Source organism: Galleria mellonella, unplaced genomic scaffold, assembly GCF_026898425.1.
Source record: "Galleria mellonella isolate WM207_F2 unplaced genomic scaffold, CSIRO_AGI_GalMel_v1 utg172, whole genome shotgun sequence".
In the NCBI taxonomy this organism is placed as follows: Eukaryota; Metazoa; Arthropoda; class Insecta; order Lepidoptera; family Pyralidae; genus Galleria; species Galleria mellonella.
The window spans coordinates 1924573-1952215 of record NW_026442015.1 but is presented as its reverse complement, the minus strand read 5'-3'; the positions used below and the strand labels follow the sequence as shown (position 1 = coordinate 1952215).

General features: G+C 32.9%; 2 protein-coding genes across 7 annotated transcripts in view; one reads left to right on the top strand and one right to left on the bottom strand.

The window, feature by feature from the left end:
- Positions 1–21309, top strand: part of LOC113514463 (uncharacterized) — a 33244-nt gene extending 11935 nt beyond the window's left edge. Inside the window, exons 19-49 of the mRNA XM_052893170.1 lie at positions 332–503; positions 765–928; positions 1527–1740; positions 2048–2218; positions 2433–2620; positions 3344–3448; positions 3705–3819; positions 4667–4830; positions 5427–5505; positions 5733–5912; positions 6137–6229; positions 7194–7295; positions 7823–7969; positions 8901–9046; positions 9174–9365; positions 9749–9853; positions 10242–10459; positions 10918–11091; positions 11649–11847; positions 12699–12802; positions 13263–13416; positions 13714–13769; positions 14805–14961; positions 15706–15832; positions 16304–16413; positions 17023–17184; positions 18220–18318; positions 18796–18880; positions 19202–19302; positions 20404–20484; positions 21055–21309. Of these exons, the coding sequence (XP_052749130.1) occupies positions 332–503; positions 765–928; positions 1527–1740; positions 2048–2218; positions 2433–2620; positions 3344–3448; positions 3705–3819; positions 4667–4830; positions 5427–5505; positions 5733–5912; positions 6137–6229; positions 7194–7295; positions 7823–7969; positions 8901–9046; positions 9174–9365; positions 9749–9853; positions 10242–10459; positions 10918–11091; positions 11649–11847; positions 12699–12802; positions 13263–13416; positions 13714–13769; positions 14805–14961; positions 15706–15832; positions 16304–16413; positions 17023–17184; positions 18220–18318; positions 18796–18880; positions 19202–19302; positions 20404–20484; positions 21055–21138 (4248 nt within the window). The 3' untranslated portion in view covers positions 21139–21309. The remainder of the gene's footprint in view (positions 1–331; positions 504–764; positions 929–1526; positions 1741–2047; positions 2219–2432; positions 2621–3343; positions 3449–3704; positions 3820–4666; positions 4831–5426; positions 5506–5732; positions 5913–6136; positions 6230–7193; positions 7296–7822; positions 7970–8900; positions 9047–9173; positions 9366–9748; positions 9854–10241; positions 10460–10917; positions 11092–11648; positions 11848–12698; positions 12803–13262; positions 13417–13713; positions 13770–14804; positions 14962–15705; positions 15833–16303; positions 16414–17022; positions 17185–18219; positions 18319–18795; positions 18881–19201; positions 19303–20403; positions 20485–21054) is intronic.
- Positions 21310–22548: 1239 nt separating this feature from the next.
- LOC113514464 (uncharacterized) overlaps positions 22549–27643 on the bottom strand; it is a 29544-nt gene continuing 24449 nt past the window's right edge. For all 6 annotated transcript variants that reach the window (XM_052893089.1, XM_026898556.3, XM_031908168.2 and 3 more), the window contains 4 exons: positions 25015–25167; positions 24377–24475; positions 23883–24080; positions 22549–22759 (listed from right to left, as the gene is read on the bottom strand). In XM_052893089.1, coding sequence (XP_052749049.1) covers positions 22572–22759; positions 23883–24080; positions 24377–24475; positions 25015–25167 — 638 coding nt within the window. In that variant the 3' untranslated portion in view covers positions 22549–22571. The remainder of the gene's footprint in view (positions 22760–23882; positions 24081–24376; positions 24476–25014; positions 25168–27643) is intronic.

Genomic DNA, 27643 nt, shown 5'->3' with positions numbered 1-27643 from the left:
AGAGATTTTGTATCAAATTATCTACGAGGGTACTGGTATAGTACTATATTATCTGTTCTATATCCCATTTAAAATTCTATCGTAAAGTACCATAATTTGCATAACTATGTACCGGTTTTATCTAACCGCTATTTCATTCTTCATTAGGATAAAACAGTAAAACTGCAGAATATGGATGTATAAAATTATTCTAAAGAATGACAACACGTGTAGAGACACCATAGATTGTATTATGTATATTATGTGTATTATGTGATCTCTATGACCATAAATCTCTTCCTAATAATTGAATTCAAATATTATTTTTTATTTCATACTATTTCATCCAAAGGTTGGTCTTCGCGAAGGCGGAAAAGCCTGTCTTCTTTACTTTGGGCGCATATCTGGGTTATGCGAGTACTTTATGAATAACGTAGCTGATATGAAAAGGAAGCCGTTCAGCATAGCTGATGTCCGTGTCTTTGAAAGAAAAGAAATGCCTGAACCATTGAATAACCTCAAACGTAAGTATTTTTTTCTATTTCATTTAGATTATACTAGTATATAATTATAGACGCAATAAATAGATCGAAAATTCGATTCTACGACGGGTTTACCTAATTTCGAATCTTAACATCACAAAAAATAGTTTAATGTCATTACGAAATATATGTCGAGTGTAGTCAGTCATTCAATTTTTTAATAAAAAACATAGACTTCATAATAACTTTAGTGTTAGCACTTACTTTTTAATTTCATTAAGTAAAACAATTGTAATTCCTTAGCGGTGGCTCCGAACCGTTGGGTGATCCGTGGCCGCTTTCACGAAGGCGACGATCGATTTCCAGAGGAGCACCGCAATAAGCAAGCCACGCCAGCTTCTATCGCTGCCATAGCTATGGCGCACATCGTGGAACCGTCATCCTGGACCCCTGATGATATCGACGAGGTTGTATATTTACGAAGTGGTCTGTTAATATATTTAAAGAACGACTAAAATTCTAATAACCGGTTTATCACTATTTCCAGTTTAAAAAATAATCGCGCTTAAATTGGACCTGTAATTTCTACTATTAGGAATCGTAACAAAGTTGACCGGGTATTTAACAGGTCTGCCTGATAGTACGAGATAAACATGGCTCATACATTATTTATTATATATAACGTCAAATGTCTAATAATAATAATAAACTTAATAACCTTATAAAATTTAATAAACTTATTTTAGCTGTGGAAGTATTTTAAGTTTATCTTTTGCACTCTTTTTTCAATTTAAAAGAAAATAAAGGAACATTTTAATAGTATATTTTTAAAAGCTCCTAATTTTTAGTTATTAATAAAGAAACAATTGCTTCTTTATTAATATACTATAAATCATACTATCAACTGTACCATCCATGAGTATGTCTTTAAGAAATAAAACCTATAATTTGTTTTTAACCGAATTTAATAAAACAATGCTTTGTGACATACATTGTACGTAAGAAAAACCTGGGCGTATCACTAAAACACCATAGTCTTACAACGACTTATTATTTATGCTACAGACTCTAATCCGCGGTGACATTCTGTACCAAAATACTATGGAACATCTCGAACGTATGGGTATTAATGTTGATTCCCCCAAGAATACAGAAGAAGCAGGTGAAGAAGAAGTAGCAACATTGAGTGGGGCACTAGCGGCAGCTGATGTACTCACCAAGTTTAAAATTTCCGAGTACGATTGTATCGAAGCTGATGTTTTGGATAGTCAGTATAGTGGTAAGTAAATAATTGAAGATCTTTAGAACTATTAAAAATACGATTATAAAGAGATATATTTCTTCGACAATTTATTTTAACTGAATTAATAGTCACAACAATGTCCTAAGCATACTGCTGACTTCAATTCTATTCCTTAAAGAGGTGGTGATAAATTTATTCACACATGTAGCATTATTTTGATACACGTCTCAATAACACGAAAACTTGGATCGAGTCTTGAAACAATCTACAGTAGAGTGGTTTCAATATGGAATGATAACTACATCCATCCTCTTAATACCTTTAATGCTCTTAATCCTCACAGGTCAACTAAACCCTGACGAATCCAGCGGCATAATGTCCTTGAAAGATTCCCTGAGACAACTATTTAAAGAACACACTCACGCTATAGTAACTGCCAGAGGTGGCTCTACAGCAATATGGATGCAAGACGATCACATGTATTTTTTTGATCCTCATGGTTGCGATGAAAATGGTAAGTAACTTTTATACAAGGAAGTGAGCTGACTGTATAAATATTTATATTTATATTTCTTAATTCCATCAGAATTTATTAACCTCATGGTGATAGGGTAAGATGTTATTTTCATCTGAATGCTTGCTATATGGAGAGACCCATTTAATATTACAAAATTTCAATACAGAATCCTAATGGCAGAGATGGTGTATTCATATTCGAGTATTTTCAGGGAACCCATCTGAAGAGCCACGTGCTGCTGCTTGCCTGGTTCGAATAAAAGGTCAAGTTGACGAATTAGCTAATGTTATCATGGGAAACCTTGCCCCTGGTGTTGATGATAGTTTCAATATATCTCCAGTAGCTATAACAGCGACTAAGCTAAACACAGCATTGGGAGTGCCAGAAACTAAATTAGAAGTAAATATTTTTTATAATTGGATATAATTTTATATAATTCAACTAACAAATAAACTTTTAGCCAATATAATATTAATAAGATTTGTCATATTTATTTTCAACCTACTTCAAAACAAGGATATTCTCAATTTGAACATTCCTATTATCACATTTTCGATGGGAATTATCGTTAATTGTTATAGCTTGGCCACTTTGATCCAATATGCTCAAATTCAATATGCTCAAGTTTGACCAAGTATGTTCAAATTTGTTAACTTAATTCTCCTTCAATAACAGGAGATTACCAAAGAGAGGATAAAACCAATTTTTTTAATCTCCTCTTATTGAAGTTGGGTGAAAATAAATGTGACAACAAATAGATAAATCTTGCCCAGACTTATATAAAATTACCTATTAGTCCAAAATTAAAAATACTAACATCGGCCATCTTTTTTGTGAAAACATAAAAATATCATTTTTTTTATTAGCAAACCAAAATAATAAATTATTAAAAAAAATCAACCAATGCTTTTACAATAAAAAAATAATAATGCATACACATTAGCCTTTTACATGTGCCAAACCAATGTATGGCAGTTTGGAATAATCTTTAGAAACCATAACCAAACGTAGTCAAATACTCCTTTAAATCTAATTAATTTTAATTACATCTCACACCAGTGTTTTTTATAATTTCATAAATAAAAATTTATATGAGTGTCAACATTACATAATATTTATTAGAGTAAAGATTTTGGATGGATCAGCAAAGGTACAGCTGCTATCATGATGGGTCCACGAGGTGAGAATACCGCAATTGGTAAAGCTGCAGAAAAAGCTGGCATTGGGGTGAGTTTCAAATTGAATTTCGGATAACTTTTAAATACCTAAGTAAGTTTAAGAAAAAGAAAAGTTGTAGTATGTAGTATATAGATAAACAACTCAAGGTTGCGAATTAGCCTCATTATTAAAAGTCTAATGATAAAAATTATGAAAATGCATTATTTTTTTATTTTTAAGTGTTAATTATTAAAGTTTTCAAGTATCTATAAATTTAAAAGCGATCCATGATAACAATAGATCCTCTATCAATATCTTTCAACAGGAAGACGACAAGGCAGGTCGTATTATTGCATTGCCTGCGGCAGCTGCTTTCGCTGCAACTACAGATTCCGTGCCTCCTCCACATATGCACCAAGATCATATCTACAATTTTCTGGGTAAGATTCTTATAATCTACATACGTATCATAAAATTTTTACGATGTTTGTATATAGAAGGTATTAAAAAAAATATATGAGGAATAAGAACAATAGAAACCAAAGCAATAATTTTAGAATTTATTTACCTCTGTGTTATTTCCAGCACGACGCAAAATACTGCACCAAATTGAATGTTTCAGAAATACTACTATGCAAAACACAATTGTATTTTTGAAAGTAAAAAATCTGGTGTAGGTTTTTATACGTCAAAAATTATGGTTACCTGTTTATCTCAAATCTACGCATACGAAGTCACAAGCAAAAATTAATCATAATATGACTTAAAACTGTTCAAAGTAACAATTAAACCACTTAGTGTTTGGTCATTTAAAATTAGATAGTGAAATGGTCAAGTAGAAAAACAGAGAAAGAGAGAGTGAAAGAGAATATGCTTTATGAGTACCATTATATATTTGTTGTCAGTTTACATTTGAATTTTGATAGTATCATGCATATGTAGCAAGTAGATCTTACTAGTGGAATATTATGTGATTGTAGTAAATGACCATGGGCATCGTTAAGGCAAAAAAGACATACAGTCTCAACTAAAAATCTTGTTGCCTTGCTTCTTTACTCGACAGTCCTTTTCTTCTAATATTCTATTATATTTTCTCTTGTATTGCAGTATAATGTATTACATATTTAAGATTTTCACTAATAATATACATACAAAGTTTGTGTTTTAATATTAGCCCTTTTATGATAACAGTATCTATAGCAAAATCTTAATAACGATTAACGCTAGTAAAAGAAAAATAGAGGACTGTCACAAACATATTATATAAGTAATAATTTTTAAAAATAGATGCTGGCGCCGATTACTATCTCAATCATGTAAAGAAGACAGGTCGCAAAGAAGTATTGCCTGAGGATCTGACAGAAAAATTCGAAATGGGAGCCAACACTTTCTCCATAGAGCTTGGTGAACCGACTAAGTTGCCTCTAAGGCTGCCTGATGAACCTGAGGGGGTAATTTTTATTATTTTACTTTTCTTTTATAATACTTAAAATCCAAACAAACTAACAACCCATCTGTCGAAAATATGTCTCCTATACTTTTCATCAACTGTCAGTTACAATGTTCTTTATCCCTCATGCATTGCCATTCCTAATGATTATATTCTAACAATTGGAAACTTTTATAAATTTCCCAATTTTCAGTCTTAAATTTCTAATCCCATCTCAGCAGAACTTCCAGTAAAATTATTATGCTTGAAAAGATAGATATTACGTTAGTTGATAAAAGTGCTATAATTTATGTCATTACAATTTTAAATTCCTAATGTTTTTGCACTTTGAGAATATGGTAAAATTTTACTTCCTTTAGTTACTTATTATCTATTTATGCTGTTTTGAAGAATGTCTGTTGAATTGAAGCATCGCATGGCTAAAAATATGTAAATAATATAATACAAAGTAAATAATGAAGTTTCATTGCCTATTATCCTATTACAAATTAAAAAATATATTGAATTAATTTTTGCCCCTTTGATATAACAAAGTGACTTAGTTTAGTTTTTGGAACTTTAAAGAAAAATATATTACATTATTACATTACATTTCAGGAGGGAGATGAAGAAGCCGCTCAGAGAGACGAAATTGGTGAAGGGTTAGAAGAGGAAGAAAAAGAAGAACCAATGAGACGTAAATATCTTAAAACCTAAATTATTGCTTGCACCGATTAAAATGTAATGTGTAGTTCTTTAATGTTACGCACTGAGCATGGCATGTCTATTCAATTCAGCAGGTTATACATAATGAATTGTATTATGAGGAATAAATCGTATTCAGTTATGAAAGTACTACTAAGAATACAAATATGTAGCCAGTAAAACAAAATTTACTTTATGGTAACAAAATTATAATTGCAGAAATAAAGGATGCTCTCTTTAAAATGTGGTACGACCAAACGAAATCCACTTCCGTGGCCCTCCTTGTTGGTGATTACCATCAGTTAGGTGTGTGGATGTCGCCGGGAGGAAAGGTGGTCGCTTTCGACCCTGCTCCTACTCTAACCAAAGGATTACTCACACCACAAAGAATTAAAAAAGGTAATATTGTATTTTATTTTTCTTATCGTTATGGTTTCGCGTATTTTAATGCTTTTTGACTTCAGAAAAAAAAACTTTCGCAATTCAACATTTTTTTATGCAATAACTTCTCTAACGATTTTGCGATTTATTTCTTAACATATGTTAGTGCTGTAAAATATTTTATTGGAACAAAATCTAGTTATTTAATAAAATTATTTTACACTAGATTTTTGTAACTTTAGGTGATGAAATCAGACTTCAACGTTTGAAAGAAGAAATGACCGGTGAAGGTGATGATGACGTCGATGAGGAGGGTGATGAAGAAGCTAGTGGAGGTGAGTATACAATAACAATACTAACTGTATCATAAGTAAACGATGTAATAATAAGAGTTGATACTTTGCTTTTGGTAAAGGAAAACTTCGCTTCTCAATATCGTCAATTTAGAATTCAAACAATTTTTGTAATGTGATTTATGAAAGCGTGATTTAAAACACCTAAACACTGTGTCCAGGCTTATTAAAAGTGCTTAAAACTTAACAGTTTTACAAATTAAACTGTGCTGCCCTGCAAATTGTCACTAAAATTGGGCAAAACAGGTTAGTTTGCTTTCACGTGACCTGCCAGAATTTTAAAAGCTTTTTATTTATTTATAATTTATTAGGTACACGCAAATATTAATGATGATATCAGACGTTCACTATCGAAGAAGTTCACTACCCCTAGAGGGGTTTTGCCTGTTCTTCGCAGGCGGGTTAGTAACTGAAGCAATTAGGCTTTGATGATGTTTAAAGAGAGATGCTGTTGCCCGTTTCTCACCCATTAAGTTCCATTAGTCGCCTCTTATGACACTTACGGGGAAAAAAGCGGTGGCTTATTCTATGCCGGAAGCACACGGCAAATTATATTACTGTAATATAAATTATTTTGATCAAAGGTGTATATAAGTGAGTTTATCTCTGTAAGAGTCCTCATCCAACAAACCCAAAATAGAAAAAATTCTGGAAAGAACATTAATTAAGCTTGTCATTACAAGCCCCCGGGAGTTTTAAATTGTGCCTCCAAATTTTCGATATCTGATTTCTTTTAAAATTTTATACTGATTTGAGGATTAGGCAACTAACACATTTTCCTGAAACTTATGAAATATTGCTGAAACTATTTGTATAGTAATTATTTATGTTACTGTTATCTATTCAAATAAATCCTGAAGCAAAAATACTATCAACTTATTTGAATATTATTAAATATGCAATACTTTTTTCTTTAATCTACCATAGAAACAAATATGATCCACAGAAGGTGAAGAGACACCCGAACCGGAGCCTGAGTCTGTGCCTCCAGAATCCTGCCCAGCTTTGATGGTGTTCGCCAGTCCTGGAGAATTCATTGATAAACTAAGTAAACTATTTTTATATGTATGGCAGTAACTTACATAGTCCATGTTATAGTTGTATTAGCTCCAGATATCTAAGCTATTTTTAATAATGTTCATAATAGTAGCGAATTAAAAGCTATTAAGACATCAAAAAAGTCAAATTATTAACTTAATATATTTATACTTAATTCATCTACAATTTTTTTCTATGTTACACGATAACATGATCCGATTTTGATTATTCTTTCTGCAATACAAAAGTTATACTAAAATTAATTTTATAAAGCTAAAATTTCTGTTTACGGAGTAAGACCTTGATTGTCGCGAAGCAACATCTACGCATACTAGTTTTTAATATTTTCACTCTGATACATATTCTTCGTTCTGATAAATGTACTTCAGTCGTCAGTTTATTATGCTATGATTACAGTCGACTTTTTGAAGCGAAATGTTCATGTTACGTGTAAATATCTCAAACAATATAATATATGTATTATTTAGAAATTGTAAAATATTTCACCTAATCAGAAATTATATATTTTAACCATAGCACTTCAAGGCGGGCTCGATAAGAAGCAATGCCTAGCACCGTACAAATTATACCCTGTGAAAATAACCAATGAGTTAACTTCACTGCTCAAGGAAAAACGATCTTTACCTAAAAAAAGTGATGAAGAGGGTGCTGGGGATGAAGAAGGTAAGTTAACTTATAAATTAGAATATTGTATCGTAATTGTTGAATTTTCGTCATGCGACAGAAAAGAGCTTTAAGATTCTAAAAAATATTTCCGCTTTTATTTATATTTCTCATTATTGGCATAATGCTATCGTTATTAAGTCCTACTAATATAATGTAATTACCATCTTATATTAAAATATATTTTTTTTAACTATCATAGAATATCTTTGCATATTCTAAAGGTTGACTGATAGAGAATGCCTATAGCAGTAAGTTCGCATTTTGTACTACATTTTATTGGCCAATAAAGTTTAAATAAATAAATAATATCATAAAATTGTAACTAGACGATCTCTAAATAAGAAATATTAAAAAAAAATATATGAATAGTCGCAATTTATATTGAGACTGGCTTTTTGGCTTCTGCCAAAATAATCATTTTAGTGTTTTTATCTTTCTGTCTGTCCATATCCATTCTGGCATTACATAATAATTACTTGACTAAATTTAAAACAGTTTTCACAGTTGTGATGCTGAAGATCAAACTTAAAATCTGTTGCATGTTTTATTTCAATACACCCATTTTATATATAAAATTGACGTAAGTATTTAAAATTCATTAGACTGGCAGATATTTGTTTACCTAGAACGAACTGTTACAACTCTAGCATGTAAACATATTATTGCTGAATAGCAATATCGTTTATTTCTATTTTAATTAGCAGTATTATGCCTATATACATACAAACCCTAAATCAGTCAGTCAGCCAAATTACTGCCAGTTACGGACCTGGTTGCTGCTCGCCAGTCTGGCCAGTAAAATTAACTAGTTAGATTTAATAAAACCCGGAACCAAGAGACCCGCATGTCGCGAGTTAAGTGGACCTTTAAATTAGTTAAAAGTGTAATGTAAACTAAATAAGTTAATAATGTTATTTGTAATCCTCAGTTGATGAAGAAGCCTTGGTAGAATCACTAAACGATGTTGCTATAGGCAAGTATTTCACCAGACTCGGACGAGCAGTTGCCTCGCTACGAGGCAGGGTTGCACAAAACGAAAACTATTTTATGGATCAACCTAATAGAGATAACCAGGTCAGTCAAGTCATACTTATCCTCAAATTATATACAAACAATAAAAGAATGTAGTTATGACTTATAATTAAAAATACCAAGAGTCTGTACAAATTTAAACTGTAGTTTACATTTAAACATTCCATAGGATGTAACCAATTCCATAATGGGGATAGTTGTGGAACATATTGAACCATACATCCACTGGAAACCAGAGTTGATTGATGCAATACTTAAATATGGAGATAGACTGTACACTAGCTCATTACCCAAAGCTTCAGAGCCTCCTAAACTACAAACTACTGAAGTTGAAAAGGAATTTCATGTCACTAGCTTTAATGTAAGTATATATTGATTTATAGACCTTAAAACATTACAAATTGTTGTTCTGGTTTTATTATAAAAAAAATAAAATGAAGACTAGTAAGCATTGTTACCTCATTTAAAATTCTCGAGAAGGAGGTTCTCAATTCGGTTGTATTTTGTATATATTTGTTACCTCATAACTCCTCAAGTCCTAAGTCCGTCAAACTGAATTGGATTTTTTTTATCTAAAACTTCAGATGGGTCCCATAGAAATTTTCAGTTTTTTATGAGTCACAGTCATTAATTATTGATACTTCTTAAAAGTTTCTGACTGAAAACATTCCGGCAGTAAATTCACAGAAAAAAATTACGATGGAGAGAAAAAGGTAATTAATTCTTAAATGATAAACTCAACAGGTGAAGCTAGATGTAGAACCAAATGTCGTGAACGGTGATATAAAGGCAAGCGAGTTTGACGGGGTATTGAATTTGAAGAGAGGACTCAATAAATTCTTTGAAGCGGTATGTGGTCTCCAAATTTAGTACTTTATTTACACTTTATTGTGCATACTAATAAAACATGACAGTGGAAATATAATGTACAAAGGCCAACCTAACTTGTAAGAGTTCTCTTCCAGCAAACCCAAAATGGAAAGGAGCACGGAATACCTGTTTAGTATATTGTACCGCCAAAATTATTAATAATACATACAATCATACGTATTTCGAATTTAATTTTATACGGTTGAAAGAAACGACATTAGAAGCCCTGTTGCGATATTTAAGTACAAAAGGCAATTGGTTGCGGTTGGAAAGATTAACAACTTTAAAATGAATTAATAAGCTTTCTTGCTACAAAACTATTAACCATGTTTTATCGCTGTTCTCATAGAGAAATGTTTTTCTCCAGAACAAATATGGAGTACTTTGTGCGAAAAACTACTGCGTGGGTATATGGAGAGCAGCTGATGATAAAACCTACTGTCTCTGGGACCCTCACTCTGTAGGTCCGGGTGGAAAAACCTCTCCTGGAGGTGCTGCAGCTTTAGTGTTATTCTCATCCATTGACGAACTTGCGAATACTTTCAAGAATAATGTGGAAGGACTAGGTAGACCTGGACCTAACAGGTTAGTTGAAATTGTTGATTTTACAAACAATTTGAATAACAGTTGATTTCGAAATAGTTCATGGCAATATTTCTTTTTAAATTTTGTAGTTTTTATTTAGAGATAATTTCTTATAGAAAGACATTATCTTAACACGTGTTATTATACAATCAATAATTGTGCTTATATTTTATGGAGATGTTCCTACGATATGTTTATTTCTAGTGGTTGCATATAGCAGTTAAAATAGTCTTCAAAGTGAATTATTGACAGTAATATAGCCATTGTAAATTTAGAAAATACAGTCAACAGATATTAATAGTATGATTTGTCATAAAACATACAGGGTCAAGTTTTTTTTTTTTTTTTTGTAACACTTAAAAATAATGTTAAATCTAGTACAACGAGTTCTAAACGAAATGCGTGGCTTTTTAAATATTCGACAAATATCCGGATACAAAAATATTATTATTTTTCAGATTCGTAATATCCTCTGTCAAAGTACTTTGGGAGATATCTAAGACACCCGGTGGTGTAACAACACAAGGAGCTGTACCTGATGAAGGGTACGAGTGGAAGGTCCTCACCGCTTACGTAGAAATGGCGCGAGGCAGAACTATTCTGAGAGGAACAAGACCTCCAGACCTCGTCAAGTAATTTGTCAATATTTCTTTCAATATAAAATTAACTTTGTCTAAGATGAATATATATATATATATATATATATATATATATATATATATATATATATATATATATATATATATATATATGGATAGATGTTAAAATATCAAGAGTTACAATATCATAGACGAATACGATTGTTTCGTAATATATAGTCTTTAACCTCGCCGATATTGATTTTTACCATTAATCATGGTATGAATAATTAAGATTTTGTTTCACAAAAAAACACCGACTTTGATGTGAGAAAATCAGTTATTTTAATTTAAAAACTTTAACTACAAAACAGACTAAAAGTATATATATCCTTTCAGATACAAAAAGAATTTTCCAAATCAATGACGAAGTTCTGAGATAATAAATGAGAATGCTATATAGCATTAAGTCGGCCTTTTGTTCCAAAACTATTTTTGTAATGTTGACCGCATTACAAATTACATCTGAATTGAGAACCTCCTCCTTTTTTGAAGTCGGTTGAAAATATATGATAATTTTTATCTTGAATGTAATTTTAATTCTAAATTAGGTTTACTCGGGACGCTCTCCTTCAGTCTGCTTGTGGGGCTATCGTAGCAGCTTGCATGTCATACATACGTCGTCCACATCTATGGACCAGGAACACAGTGGATGAGATCATGGCAGTGGGGTGCCAATTGTTTTCTGCTTCATTAGCCTCTTTAGGATACGAGTTCCGACCTGGAGAGGATGTCTTGTTGCCGTTACAGGCAAGTTTCTTGACACCATTCTAGTATATAATGCAAGATTCAAAAAACAAATTTGTCGCAAATTGACACGTGAATAAGTTTGACTTGTTGTAATGACATAAACATTTCTACTTACACTGCGTTTTCTTAATAACGTTTTCAATAAGTATCTACGAGTAGATTTATTCTAATAAACTCATCACTCAAAGAGCTTTACAAAATGGCAGCGAAATTCTTTTCTGGTGTTCAATAATTAATACAAAATTATTGTACAATTATTGTATAGGTACAAGTGAAACAATTTTGTAAAAAACCTTATTATGTGACTCTACTAAAGGTTTTAACCTATTTCAAATTTCTCACAGCAGTTGCCCGAATTTATTTTATTTTTATCCTATATACTACATATGTATAACCTAAGTTGTTTGTAAGGAGACATAAATAAAATATCTACAAATATAGTCTCTAAAAAGTACATTGGGTGCTCTGTTAGTATTTTAAACTCATCTCTCCATAAATAAAACAACAGTAAATGAGTAAATGATTTATGGATGTTAATCTAAGTGGCCGGTTGGGTACGACATAGAATAGGTCACCCCTTCCCTTCCCGTGGATGTCGTAAAAGATGACTAAGAGAGGGCGAGGGATGGGCAGCGGCGTCCCTCTTAAAACAGCTCTAAAGCCTAAATATGATTGCCAATCCGCCTGCCAGGCGTGGCAACTACTGGCAAAGCCTCCCAAGGGGGAGACTTATGTTCAGCAGTGGACATTTTAAGGCTAATATGATGATGATGAATCAAAATTGCAAATAACATAATAATCTCACTATTATAATAATTTGAATATGCAACTGAAATTATAAAATTCGACAGGTGTTGAAGCGTTTTGTACTAGGTGTGAACTACGTTCGGTATGATCTTGATGCTGTGTACTCTGGGAAACTGGAGCAAAAGAATCCAAGTGAAATGACTGTTCGGTAAGTGGATTGTAAAGAGTCTATTATAAATATTAAGTACATTTTGTCAAATTGTTTATATTTTCAATCAGCCAAACTTTTTTCATGGGATAATCTTTATTCTAATTAATTCAAGCTAGTTGATTCCCTGGACTAGTATAGTATTGTATTATCTGTGCCCTAAGATACATCTATTTTGAAATATATCTTAGAAATGCCACATATGTACTCGTATATGTGTTGATTAGTCAAATAGTTTAAACGGTGGTAGAATCACATTTTGAATGATTGAATAATATCACACCACTTGGGCATATAGTAATTTATTGGAAGAGGCTTGGTTAAACCTATTTTAATCTACATTTAGTCCCATTAGGCCCAAAAACCTCTACTTTAATTATGTTTATGAATTAGTTTTATAAAAATAGATTCATATTTTCATCTATAAGTTAACGATAGTTCTTAAATTACATTTGTACAGTTGTGCATTAGAGCGTTTCTTCGAGTCTCACACCCACGGTATACTGTGGTCTGTACCGCACGCAGTCGCCGTGTGGAGAGTTACTGGAGCCCCAGCGTTTTACATGATGGAACCCCATGCTTGTGGTCCTACTGGCCTAAGAATAGATGCACAGGTGAAGTCTCGTTTTTAATTATAAATCTAATTGTACAAATTCATATAGGCCTACACATACCCACCGATACGACCGAGACTATATATTTTCACCAAAATAGAGTAGGTCGAAAAATATATAAGAAATTTTTAATCTCAAACCAATGTGGCACAACCAGTTTTTACCAAAATTTTACCATGTTATTAAACAGTAATTACCATGCTTAGCAGGCGGATTAACAACCTCAGTTGCTTTGGTGATGTTTACAAAGGGACACTTAAACAAATTTTAAGTTTAAACTTTTATACAAATTTACAGGATGACGGAGCAGCCTGTGTGCTTACGTTTACTTCGGCGAAGTTAATGGCATTCGCGTAAGATCTCTGTATTTTGGGTAGAGTATTGAATAAATTAATGAATGTAAAGGAATCTTATGAAGGAAAGAATGCGTTCTGTTAATTCTGCGTAATAAATAAAATAACAATTGGAAACGCGTATATTATCTGAAAGAAACATATTGAAATTAATAATTATTAGACAAAGCAAAAGAGATATCACACAATGATATACTCATCGTTATTACCAGTTTCCTAATATAAAAGAGAGTTTTTGTATATATAAAAGTCATCTGTGTGGGTACTTCTGTCCCATCCACATTTATGCCGCGAAACAGAGCTGCGCTTGCAGAGTTGTGATTCTGTTTGAAGGGTGGAATATGACTGTAAAATTATTGAGTACGGAGTCATAACACATTAATCCTCAAGAAAGACAACAGACGATGAGTAACCAAGGACGTAATAGTGTATTTTGAAATATCCATGGTGTTGTCTATAGCCTATCTGTCTATAGCCGATGGTGACCACTTTCCATCAGGTGGGGCGTCTGCTTTCTTCCTGTTATCAGTATCATAAAAAAACCTTGGTACGCTATCTACATTTTTTGCAGAATTAATAATAGATGGATGTCAATATGCGATGTGGAACTCACAGTTTTTTATCGTCAAATTCTTTGTATAAATCATAAAAACAGTTTAGCACTTAGTTATTCTGAGTATTACAATTACATAAATCTATTGTAAAATGCAATTGCATTGCATAAGACATAAAACAGGGTGCTTGGCAGAATAAATGTAATATCTAGGTATCATCAGAAATACCGTACAGACAGATCATTGTATATATACTATGATATTTGCACCACTCGCCATTGACAGGGAATTCATCCTCACACATTAGAACCTCAATAGTCGCATACAGTGCGGTTTCAGAGGTGTTTTCTTCCGCGAACGCTCTGTTAATATAATAAGCTTCACTTAATAACTTGTTTTTATTCTTAGTTATAGAGAACAAAATATTTTTAAGAAATTTCTAATTATGTTACTAAAAAACGTTTATTGATCATCATTGCAGCTACCTTCAAAATATACCAGTAACCGAACGTCCAAAGCACGACTTTCAGCTCTACGCCATGTCGGTAATGGTGCAGCCTATAAAGCCCATGGGTGGGCTTGAACCGCCATTGGTACAAGCGGTATCGGGAGTAAGAGTTGTGCCAGCTACTAGCAAGGTTAATATCTAAAATTATAGTTTTAGTATTCGACTATAAGTTTCTTATTCGAATATCATCTTATTAGCTATTTAGATTGCTTAGCAATAAAACCGCCTTTTGTACTACACTATACTTATCGAAAACTGTTCAACAAATCCTATAATGTTGGTGCAATAAATTCGACAATAGAATGGTAGTTTTCAATTATAATAATGGAATTGTAATCCCCGCTTGCACTATCGATATATGCTAACAGGGCGGCAGTGAGAGATGATAGGTAGATCAGTTAACTCATCGTGATAAATTCAACAAGAATTAACCACAATGGTTTCTAAGGGGACCCGCATGCATTACTTTTAGATACTGTCACTAACAATCCCTTTTGTCCCCACTAGAATTGTACTCTATGGAACCAATGGCTTTAAAGGAGTTCTTGGTGTAGTTTGTTCTGAATGCACTAAGAACTATGGATTCCTCGGTTTCGGTCTACTGTCTTAGAGACAAACTCTCCAATGACTTGCATTGGAACCGCACGGCACGGCAACCGCAGTTTGACTTTCAATGGTATTTTAAGATGGATGCTGCCGCCCATCCTTCGACCGTTAAGTTCTATTAGTCGCCTCTTACAACACCCACGAGAAAGAAAGGGTAAGGAAAGGAGTAATCTATCATAGTATCACACGGCGATATGGTCGTAGTAAGTAAATTAGTATTACTAAATTACTTATTACGAATTAAATACCCAGTATATTCGATGTTCAGGTTGGCATTGATGGCACTAAACGTCACGCGGATGAGAAAGACAGAAAGCATCCTCCAGGTAGCGCTACTTGCCTCGACGCCCAGCGAGCAGCTGATAAAAAGGACAAAGAACAACATAACCTAAAAGGTTGAAGTATAATCGTCACTAATATTATGAATATGAAAGTAAATTTGTAACCTCTTAGAGGCTTAACAGCTTAACCAATCAATATAAAATTTTATATACACATATAATTTTATATACCTCATTGGATTGAATGAAGAAAGATATACCAGTTTTTTATTTTTTATCCCAATCCGTGAATATATTCCGGTCACGCGGACAAAGACGGATAAAATGTAGTCGAATAATAATCGAGTGACACTTACGCTCTTCTCTGAAATTGCTCAACCGATTTTAATGAAACTAAGATTTTTAAGATAGATAAGAATTTGTCAAATTTTATTTAATACCTCTCATACGTTTAAACGTGATTGAATGATGAATTTAAACGTGAATGAAATGACAAACTTATAAATTCTCAAATACTTTTATAAATCCTCATCACGTTTATTTGTTAAATAGATAAGACTTTGATGGCTGATATTTTTCAACCAGGTCAAAGAAACACAAGCGGGTGGTTAGTCCTCAGTGACGGTACGCAGTTCCTATCAGCACAGCATTCTATGGCTTGTAAGAAATTCCCCTATGCATCCAGGGGAAATCAGGTATATTTTCTACTAACCATTTAAGTTTATACATACATACGTTCATTATGTTGCTAACTGCCAGTAATTAATGAAAGAACTATGAGACATTTATCTGTTAATAAAAAGGACAACACAACAAAATCCTAAAACATCAATTTTGTAAATAAAAAAAACTGTTGACAATATTCTAAATATAGTACCTACACGTTGCCCACAAGATAGGATACCTTGTGTAATGAATAATTAGGCAACGAATATCTGAAGGCATAACCCAGAACACCCAGACCCAAACCAAATCAGAAAACTTCGCTTGCTAAATTGTCCTCTACCCAAAGGTTGTCTGGAAGAGATTGCTTAGCGATAAGGCCACCTTTTGTATTACTTCTCATTAATATTTACTGTATTTGTTATTCTTTATTACTTGGTACAATAAAGTGTAAATAAATAAATAAATAAATAAATTGGAAACAAATCCAGGATGTCATTTACGCAAAACACGTCTCCGCCATGGAAGTCACCAAATTACTAATAAATATCACAAAATTACACCAATCGCCTGATCCTCAATCTAGCATAATTTATTAATAAGTTTTAATAATAAATACCTATATTAATAAAATTCAACAGGCTATAGCATGTGCTGTGATGGCCGTTGCCATGTCTCGCGTAGAAGATGTCTGCCGATGGTGCTCGTCGACTCTCGACCAGGTGCTAGAAAGTGGAGACCAGTTATACCAGGACAGCTACTTACACTACCACCCACCTACGAAAATACTAAACATGCAGCAGGTAATAATAAAAATCATAAATTAAAAAAATATCTAATTTCATAAAGGTTACTAATATTTTTTTTTATACAACTTAGAATGGCAAATAAGCTGACGGCCCAACTGATGGAAAGTGGTAACCGTCGCCTATAGATATGAGCAGTAGCATGGACATAACATATATACTGTTTCGCCCATGATACCACCCACCCATGCGTTGCCATTCCTGAGGACTCAAATTTTATTCTCTATATTTCACAGAAGTTGTATAAAGCAGATAGCAATATAACTGTAGTAGTTAAATATAAATGTCACAATAAATCTGGATGATGATAATAATGATGACGATGGGTAAATGGATCTTGGCAGTTTATATTCACAGAAATGCAGCACTTACAAAATTCAAGTTTCTTGTCCATGTTGTCTCAATATTCTCAACCTAAAATTTCCTTCTAAAATGGCAATAGAATAATAAAAAAGAAATTATTATAAATCAATTATGCTTAAATTTAAGGTAACTTTAGTAAAAATTAATTTTTATGCAAAAATGTATCGAATCTAGCTCGCCTTGCCATAATTCATGAAAGTAGAATAAATGTAGTAAAGATGACAGCTCTGAGAAGTATGTGTGGTATAACATTAAAAAATAGAGTAAGAAATAGTGTGATTTAAGATAAATTTAAACTAAAAGACGATGAAATTCAAGCCTCTACACAACGCCCCCGTTTTTTTCTGGGTCTCTTTCGGCCCTCTTTTAAGCCTGCAGCGTCCACAAAGAGGCGTTATCACTTTGGGAAAGGCTGACCTAAACAGATGTATGATCAAATAGGAAACGTGCTGAAGAAGGGCCAAATTAAAAGTACCCGTAACCAGCGAGCGTATATGAAAAGATTGATGAATGTAATCTACGAGGAACAAAAGAGATCTATTTGACTTAAAGCAAATCTCTGCAAATATCTATTCTGCCCACCCTAATGGGAGACAGGCGTGACAGATGTATGTAATTTATCATTAAAACAGAATAAAAACTAATAACTCATAAGGAAATTATTTACAGATTCTACGCAAGTTCTATACGCCTGGTAATTGGGTGTGTAGAGTAGTAATATACAAGCCTAGACAAATGGGAAATGTCGATACTGATCTCGTTCAGCAGGTAAGCTTCAAATAACTGGTTGTAATAAAAAACAGTAGAAACACAATATTGTATAAGTTTTATTTTGATGTATGATGAATAGCCAGTACGATCTATAACACAAGAAGCATAACGCTAACGCCACTATTTAGCTTAGGTATCTTCAATCGCCGAAAATCGATAACAAAAAATAAAAAGCTGAATGAAGTAGCCACAGTAAAATTGGTCGCAGAAAATATGCAACCATTTTAATGTTTAAAATGGGTCTTTTAAGGAAGTTGTTTTTAGAAAAATTCTATACATTGAAATAAAAATTATTTGGTTTCTATATTATATAAATATAGAAAGGAGATATGAAAAATAGAAAAATTTTCAGCAACTATTTTATAAATGTTAGTTAGAAGGTATTAGTCGACGTCGGTGTTATGATCGTAAATTCCTTACGTAGGCATAACAAGTGTATGATATACAGTGTATGAGCGACGAAATATTTTTCAGGTAACGGAATTCTTCAGAGAAGAAAAGTCTGGTGTATTTGTCGCTGGGAGAGATTTCGCTGTGGCGCTATTTAGAACTCCAAGAGGTAATATGTTAAGAAAGTAATTATTTAATACTAAACGTATCCCGCGGCTTTGTTTACGTATTTTAGTATATAATATATCTTATGAATTAGGATCTTTATCAGTATCATAGATTATCCACCTATATACCAAATTTAATTAAAATACGTTCACCTATTGAATAGAAAGTATAAATATCTAACAAACTGTTACATTTGTAATAAATATGATTAAGACTTGGGAATTTATGATGACATTTTGCGAGATAAAATAGATTATTAGAAGGAGATTTTATATTAAATGCCATATATTGTATGGATTTTTAAAACTATATTTCTTCACAGGGTACTATATGTTCGATCCAGCCGATAGGGACCGATATGGCCGCGCGGTGGCGCCACCCTGCCGTGGACGAGCGAGGGCATGCTTTTCACAATATCCCAATGTAAGCATTAATTCTACAATTCTTAGGCAATATATGCAATATAACAATACAATAAGGATCATATGGTTTGATAATTAAAATGAACCATGCACTCGTTAATTCTGCTAAGTAGTTTCAAATAAACTCGTGATACTTTTTTATTTACCTTCATATAATCAGAGCTAGGTACAGCACTGAAGTGTATGGATATATTTGAAAATATTTTAAAAATTTATTATTGTAAACTATTAAATTTTTGGTCAGTGTGTTTCAAATTGAAAAATTAGTACAAAATAAAATGACAAGACACTTCAATAGCTAAAATAGTTTTATAAGAGGTTTGACGTTTTTAAGAATAAGGGGGTTAATCTTTAAAGCAATAACTGAAATGGACAATTCCGGTTTGTATGGCATTTCACTGCCAGATTAGTCCGGATAAGGGATTGTTACTAATGTAGATTGACAACCTTCCTGGGAACTATTTCGGGTAATTCATGCAAATTCGTCACGATAAGCCTGCTGCTGCCCTCTTTGCCTATCATCACTCACTGGTACCCCACAAATATAAACCAATACCGCAGGCAGGATTAGGCGTGTTTAGATCGCAGGTTAAGAACAAGAATAAGAATAATTTATTTGCTCGAAATGTGGTACAAAGGTCTTAAATGGTAACTGAGCTACACATTTCGCCTTATCTAAAGGCATGCAAATTTTGTCTTAGCACATGTTAAGTAAAAATTTATCAATTACGTATGTCCAAATAATTATTCTGAATACATATTAATTGTTACATTGAATTAGTTAATTATGTCAACATTACCATTCCATAAACAACCATTAAAAAAATCTTAGCCCCTTAGGGATGGTAATACATAAAATGTACAATGGGCATCACACTTTTTTTACGATAATGTTACTACAAGGTCTACAAAAACAAGTCCGTCCATTTTTCTGTCATTCCGTCTAGAAAAAAAGGAAGATAATATTTTTTTAATTGATGAGTTAATTTTTTTTGTTTAATCATTCATCATGACTACAGCTGAATCTATAGGACACAAAGCCATAAAGAAACAATTCTTACTTGCCTTAATTAGTTACTTATTTAGGTATGTTTCTATACAGGTACAATCTCTAGTTGAAAAATTAGGACCCAATATACCGCCTGTTTTGAATGAAGTGACAAATGATAAAGATGATAAAGAGGTAAACGTTTCTATAATAGATATCAATATTAATAACATAATACAGTGAATGCTCTATATAGGCAACCTCTCTATATTTTATTCTTTATTAAGCAACATTCTTTATATTTTATTTATTCTTCTCAGAACATATCACGAACATATACATGAATTCAAAAACAAATCATACAACTTGCTGTATGTATAATGTAAAGCCCATTAAAGACGAACCTATAATGTTGAGCTTCTCGTATATTAAATTATAGCAAGCTGCCATAAATGGCGGCTATAATATATATTTAACACTCATTAGCTCTGCGGTTTACTATACCATAATGCTATATCTATCCACATATTTTGGTGGCGTAATAAAAACATATTTTGTAAATGCATCTATGGTTACTCGAAAATTAGAAAATATATCATAGTATGCCTTGTTATAATTTATATTGTTATATACTACAGCTCCGTTTGTGATGGGGTTAGTTGAATATTTTAAATCACAATTAGTCGATATGTCAATAGAATTGTAGTTGATTAATTAAAAATTTCCAAGTTTAACCGTCCCCATTAATCTATTGTTTTTAAAAAGGTACGCTTCGAAGAGTCAGCTAATTTCGCGATTTATGGTATGGACGTGACCAGCCTACGTAAACTGAATCAACACGAACGGTAGACTTATTTCTAAATTATAGTGTCTATTTCACACTAACGGCCTTGCCCGCCCGTATACGCACTAAGAATATGATATAAGTACACTACCTTCTATCCATCATCAACCAAGTACTTAGTCTCTGTCACTTGGACATTATTGTACGAGTATCGAACTAGTAAAGATATACCTGCAATATAAATAAGTTATATTCATTTTTCAATAGAGCATAGAAGAGCTTTCCTCTTCTATTACATAATATCCTACTATAATATTTCTTGCTCATGATTGACACCAGTGACTTAATTAATGAATCTTAAATTTATCAAGCTCAATTATAAAAAATTGTTTTAGTCCTCGATCCAATCAATATTTATACTTTTTGGATTTTAAATTTTGCATGCCTTGCAAGCGAAATCATAACAACATTAACATCTATATACTTACCATATTTCTTGTAAATAAATAAATATGTATTCTTATTATTCTTCTATTGAAATATGCGTAGGATTTTAATATAAGGTACCTATTATATATATATATATATATAGTATAAGGGTAATATAATTAATTCGCTGGAAATGTCGTTTAAAAAAATGTTTGGTCTATAGGTAAATTAGAAATCTCAATTTATATTATGATCTACCAAAACTCTACTTGATCTTGCACCGGGTAGCAAACGTTAGTGTGAAATGAGAGCAAATGTAACACTCTTAAAATTGTAATGTATCGTAAACTCGTAATGTAATTATGAGAAACTACGTTATTTGGAGCCCAAGTTTTGTAATAAAGTTATTTGTAAAGCAATTATTATGTTTTAATTTATAAATTTCTCCATTTTTCAACTCAACAAATAGGGTGTTTACTTTTACACCTTCAACTTGCTACTGCGGAGAAAGATATGACTAATAATGGAGAGTAGCAGCAACTTCCTCATTTCTCATAATTCCTGTAATTGTAACTCTCGTGGTTTATAAGCCAAGTGATCGGGCTTTATCTTCACATATCATCCTTTACTGGTACGTTGCTAGCGCATATTGTTGAAATAATTGTTCATCATGCATAATTACTTTAACAAGTAATACGGTAAGGTATAGGTAACATATACGGTATAGGTAAGGTACCATATAACCTTTGTCCTTAAACTAACATGCTACAAGTAATCAGGAATCGGGCATAGAGCATCTAGGTACGCAACCCAAAACAATTGCCTTGATCCTATCGGATCCCGGGACCTTATTTGTGTAAAACAACCACTACTACACCATATTAGGTCGCCAAATTGTACGTTTCCGTATATTTATATATAATGCATATATCTGTTGATCGATTTAGCTAAGAAATAGTGCAGTTAAAGTTTTTAAGGAATGAAAAGCAATGTTTATCTGTATGTTCAATATTATTATAAAAATGCTGTAAAAAAAAAATAAAAAATGTATTATTAAATATATTTTATTTCAGGCAAATCTGTTATCAATAACCTCATAATGATGATATGGGACTGGCTCTCTTGGCACAGGGATTGCCGGCAAAGGTCGAGTCTTGTTGCGCTGTTTGATCTTGTTATCACGCAACCGTCGATAGGTGATCCTCGCCATTACGGAAAAAACGACTAACCCAATTACAAATCCAGCAATGACACCTCCTGAAATTAAGTTAATTCATAATTAGCACTGGAATGATCTAAGTTGTGTACTTTAGAACACTAAATTATGTGCTTGTAGTGGGAATGAATTATTAGTAAATTATATTTAAGCCATAACTCTACACCACCGGACATGTCATGATCCTATTGCAATATCAGTCGTGTAATCAAGTCGACCTACACGCGGTCGCCCCTGGAAATTATCATAATTAATTTTCGTCACGATGGAACAACAGATTTACCATTCCATTCATATATAAAAAAATGCATGCTTATGTTGCTACTAAACCGACTGTGTTCTATTATTATATTGAAAAATTTATAATGTATACATTAATCTGGTTATTTTTCAATAAAATATTAAACTAATCAATTCTTGACAAATATACACGTAAATACTTCACTTCACCACAACTATACAGCAAACCACCGCTATTGCTATTTTATCAGAGAAAGACGGAATATTTATCTGCTTAGATACCTTTATCCTACGGATGTTTCTGCTACGCAACATTTGTACTTGCATGGCCATTTAAAAAAATATTACAGTGTGAAGGCATAGTTAATAGCAACACCATGGACATAATAATGTATTCTGTGGTGTCCATAACGCTATTCATGTCTATATGCGACGATTGGGTAGATACTAGTATCCATTAAATGGTACAACTTGTTATTATAATTATCATTAAACTAACAATACTATCCCACCAATCACCAATATTGAAAAATAATAAACAAATAACAGCAATTTAAAACTGGACTGCATAATTAAATTTGTTTTTGGAGATTTTTTTGATAATCTCTCAAAAAATGTGATAATTTGAAACATCATTTTATTTGATAAACTATAATTATTTCATATTTTTACTATGAAAGATTAAAAAAAGGAGTTTTACAATTTAAGTCAAACGAGGTCGAAAACTATGTGGCATAAAAAAATTGTCACACTTGTCTACCTTTTTTCCTTTTATTAAAATGTATCAATTACTTCAATAGATTGTTTTTAAGAGAATCAAAACACAGAAAACGTCAATACACTGCACCAAATCCTAATGGAACAAAGGAACGGGAGCAATGATGTAAAGAACAACATCATTTATCATAGTACTTATAAACATACCTTTAAAAGACTTGTTTGTCTGCGGATTTTCATTTAATATAAATCTAAATTTTTTAAAGGTCCTTAAGCATTTGTTTGTTTCTGCAATAAATGTACATGTAATTTTGACACAGAACAATTTCGTATTGTTATCATTTCTGTTCAGGGTGATGTTGTGGTCTTTTGATGAATATATTACAGATTGTATTATATTATTTTCTGTAAAAAAATAAATTCATTACTGATAATTATTATAATGAATTGAATTAAAACTTTTTACACTGGAATTTAAGTATTTATGCTATTATTATAAAGAGGAAAGATTTGCCTGTTTGTTACAAAAACTACTCAACCAATTTTAAAATTATTTTAAAATTCTTTCACTTATAGAAAGCTACATTGTCTGCCATTATAAGCTGTATATTATTTTCGAAAATTCTATCTACCCGTGTGAAGCTGGGCCGAATCTACTAGGTAATAAACGTAAGAAATTTAAATATTATTCAGTAACTTACCATCAACTTTAATCCAATACGAACCAATACAATTTAACAGAATATCTTTGTGTTCATTATAGTAAATATCTTTTACGTCCACACTTTTAGTTACATTATCTGCAATGTGAACTAAATAATTAATCTTACTAATAATAAAATAAAACCGGCTGACAAAAGGGTGGTTTTGCCAATAGTTGCTGCAATTGGTAGGCGGGGTAGCAACCACAATTAAGTTTTGGTTATGTTAAAAGAACGACGCTGCTGCTCATTCCTCGATCATTAAGTTTCCTTAGTCGCCTATTACAATATTCACGGGAAAAGAAGGGGTCACCCATTCTATGCCGGGACAACACAGTACCGAACCACTGTCTCTAACTATATAGTCTATGTTAACTTAGTATGGTGATGGGATCAGCTTAAGAAATTTTCATAAGAATAGTGAATATCAGACTCAGTTCCATCCTTATTATAATTATTATGCAATTTCTAATAAACGTGAAACGACTAATTCACATTCTGATAAAAATAAAATTATTGAATAGTACAAGATGTTCTTTACAATGACCATAACATTTTAATATATATTTTTTAATTTAATATTTATATATTTTTAACAAAAGTAAAAAAGCATAAACTACTACATGGCTTTTTCTTACCCGATGAAACAATAATAGTGTAATTTGACATTATCTGCTTACTGTCTGTATCTGTTTGAGAAACAGCACAGGAAAGAATCGTGTTATTGTCGAACTCAGTCAAATTCATGTTGAGTAATACTGGATATTTGTTAGCGGAATAGTTGAACGTTTCTGAAATATTTAGTTTATGAATTAATTTTTATTTATTCAGTTAACTCTTTATTCCTCATCACACATAAAACTATACAATGGCAATTAAATATTATAACACATTTAAATATTCTTAACTTGATGATGATTGTTTTATGGCGATATTCTAGTTATTTTATGAAGGTAAAACATTAAGGTCGATTCTGAGGCGCTATTTCTTAAACCAGTCTTTTTAATTGTATGGTTTAGCAAAATTACTTTTTTTAATGGACCATAACAAACTATATTTATTATAATTTTAACTTAAATCTACTGGAAATATAATTTATATTAGTCGTTACAATAAAAATTTTGCTGTAATATTAAATGGAAATTTCATTTTTAAAGATAGATTTAGAGAATAAACGTCTCAGAATAAATCATGTCAACTATTATATTAACCATTGATAATCATAGTAACTGAAATTTTATTAAATGAAAACAATGCCTAATGTAAGTTATACAAAGATTTACATTACGATCGTATTCATATTTAATTGATAAATTTGTGAGTTTCCAAAACTATTCTCTAGAGACGCAGTTATATTTTCAAATACAAATTGATCGAGCAAAAAATAACAGTTTTTTTTTCTTCTCTGTAAACAAAAATAACATCTATCGTCACAAGATTAATATCACGATCTCGTAGTCCTTAGGGCAATTTCCTTCGATATGGAACATGACCCTTGTACATCCTGTACATAAAAAGGGCGATAAGTCCGACCCTTCAAATTACAAACCAATTGCGATCGCTTCCCCTTAAGATGATGGAGCATATAGTTAACGCACTGCTATTAAAATACCTAGAGAATCACGATTTATTAAGTAACCACCAATACAGCTTTCGCCATAGTCGCTCAACTGGTGACCTCTTAGTATATCTTCGGCACCAATGAGCATCAGCCATTGAGACTTAAGGTGAGCGCTTGCTGTCGGTCTTAATATTGCAAAGGCATTTGACTGGGTCTGGCATCGGGGTTTACTATCGAAATTGCCCTACTATAGACTTCCCGACAGCCTGTGTAAATGGGTTGCTAGTTTTTTGTCCGGCAGACGCATAAAAACCGTAGTAAATGGTTGCTTTCTTTCTGAATATATTTGCTGAATGCCTTTACAGCTTCACCGGACGCGTATGCAAGGGCGAGTGCAGACGCCACTCCAAGCTCGCGAGAGGGGAGCGACAGAGGTGTCGACTCTTACTTGGTGTGCGCCTAAGGGCGCCAGAGTGGCTCGGCCTCGGCTTAGGCCACCACCGCACTTCGACCCCCGTCAAGGGACGGCAAAGGGTCGGTACGTCTGAGTGGGTGGGGAGTACAAAACAGTTGTTGTGCGCTCGGGCGCAAACCTGACTGCGTGCGGACCGTATGTCGCGTAGGTTCTTCGTCCCCGCCGGCGGGGACGGTGTAGTAAATGGTTGCTGCTCCGATAGCATGGATATTAACGCTGGTGTCCGCAGGGCTCTGTGCTATCCCCAACGCTATTTCTGCTGCATATTAATGTTATGTTAACCTTAGATGACATTCATTGTTATACAGATGACAGTACTGGCGATACCCATTAGACGGGTCGTATCAATGTCCCTGATTCCATTGTGGAGGACAATCGTAAACATCTTGTGTCTAAAATCGAGGGAACTAGACTTTCTGACTGGTAACGACAAACCTCAGTCCAGTTTAACTCCATTAAGACACAAGCTTGCACATTCACTACTAATAAAAAACATTTGCTGTGGCTCCACAATTCCAGAACAAATCTCTTAACATCTTTAAAAGCATTAGGATCCTTGGTGTTGACATCTCTAATGACGTACAGTTCCGGGATCATATCGAAAATAAAGTGAAGCTGGCATCCAAAAAACTAGGTGTGCTTAATAAAGCGAAGCATTACTTCACGCCGGATCAACGATTAATACTCTACAAATCGCAAATTCCCCCCATGGAGTGTTGCTATCACTTATGGGCGGGAGCACCTAGATACCATCTTGAACCCTTCAACTCAGTGCAACAACGAGCTTAGAGAATTGATGATGATCCCAGGCTTACAAACAGTATCGAACCCTTAAGTCTTAGGAGAAATTATGACTGTCTTTGCTTGTTTTACCGCTTGTACAAGGGGCTGTGCTCAAAGGAATTGTTGAACATGATGCCCACGGCCACTTTCTGCCACCATACGGCACACCATCGACAGAAAAATCACCCTTAACCCTACAGCCTAGATAGTCGCGTATAACGCGATTTCAAAAATGTTTTCTTCCAAGAACACTAAGGTTATGGAATGTGCCGAAGTTTTTCCATAAGACTACAACATGGGGTTCTTCAAAAAAGGGGTACAGAGGTTTCTTCAGGTTCATTGCAGGCGTTCATAGATATTGCAGGCGTTCATAGACTACAGTACCTTACCATCAGGTGTGCCGTATGCTTGTTTACCACCTCAGTGGTATAAAAAAATATAGAAAAAC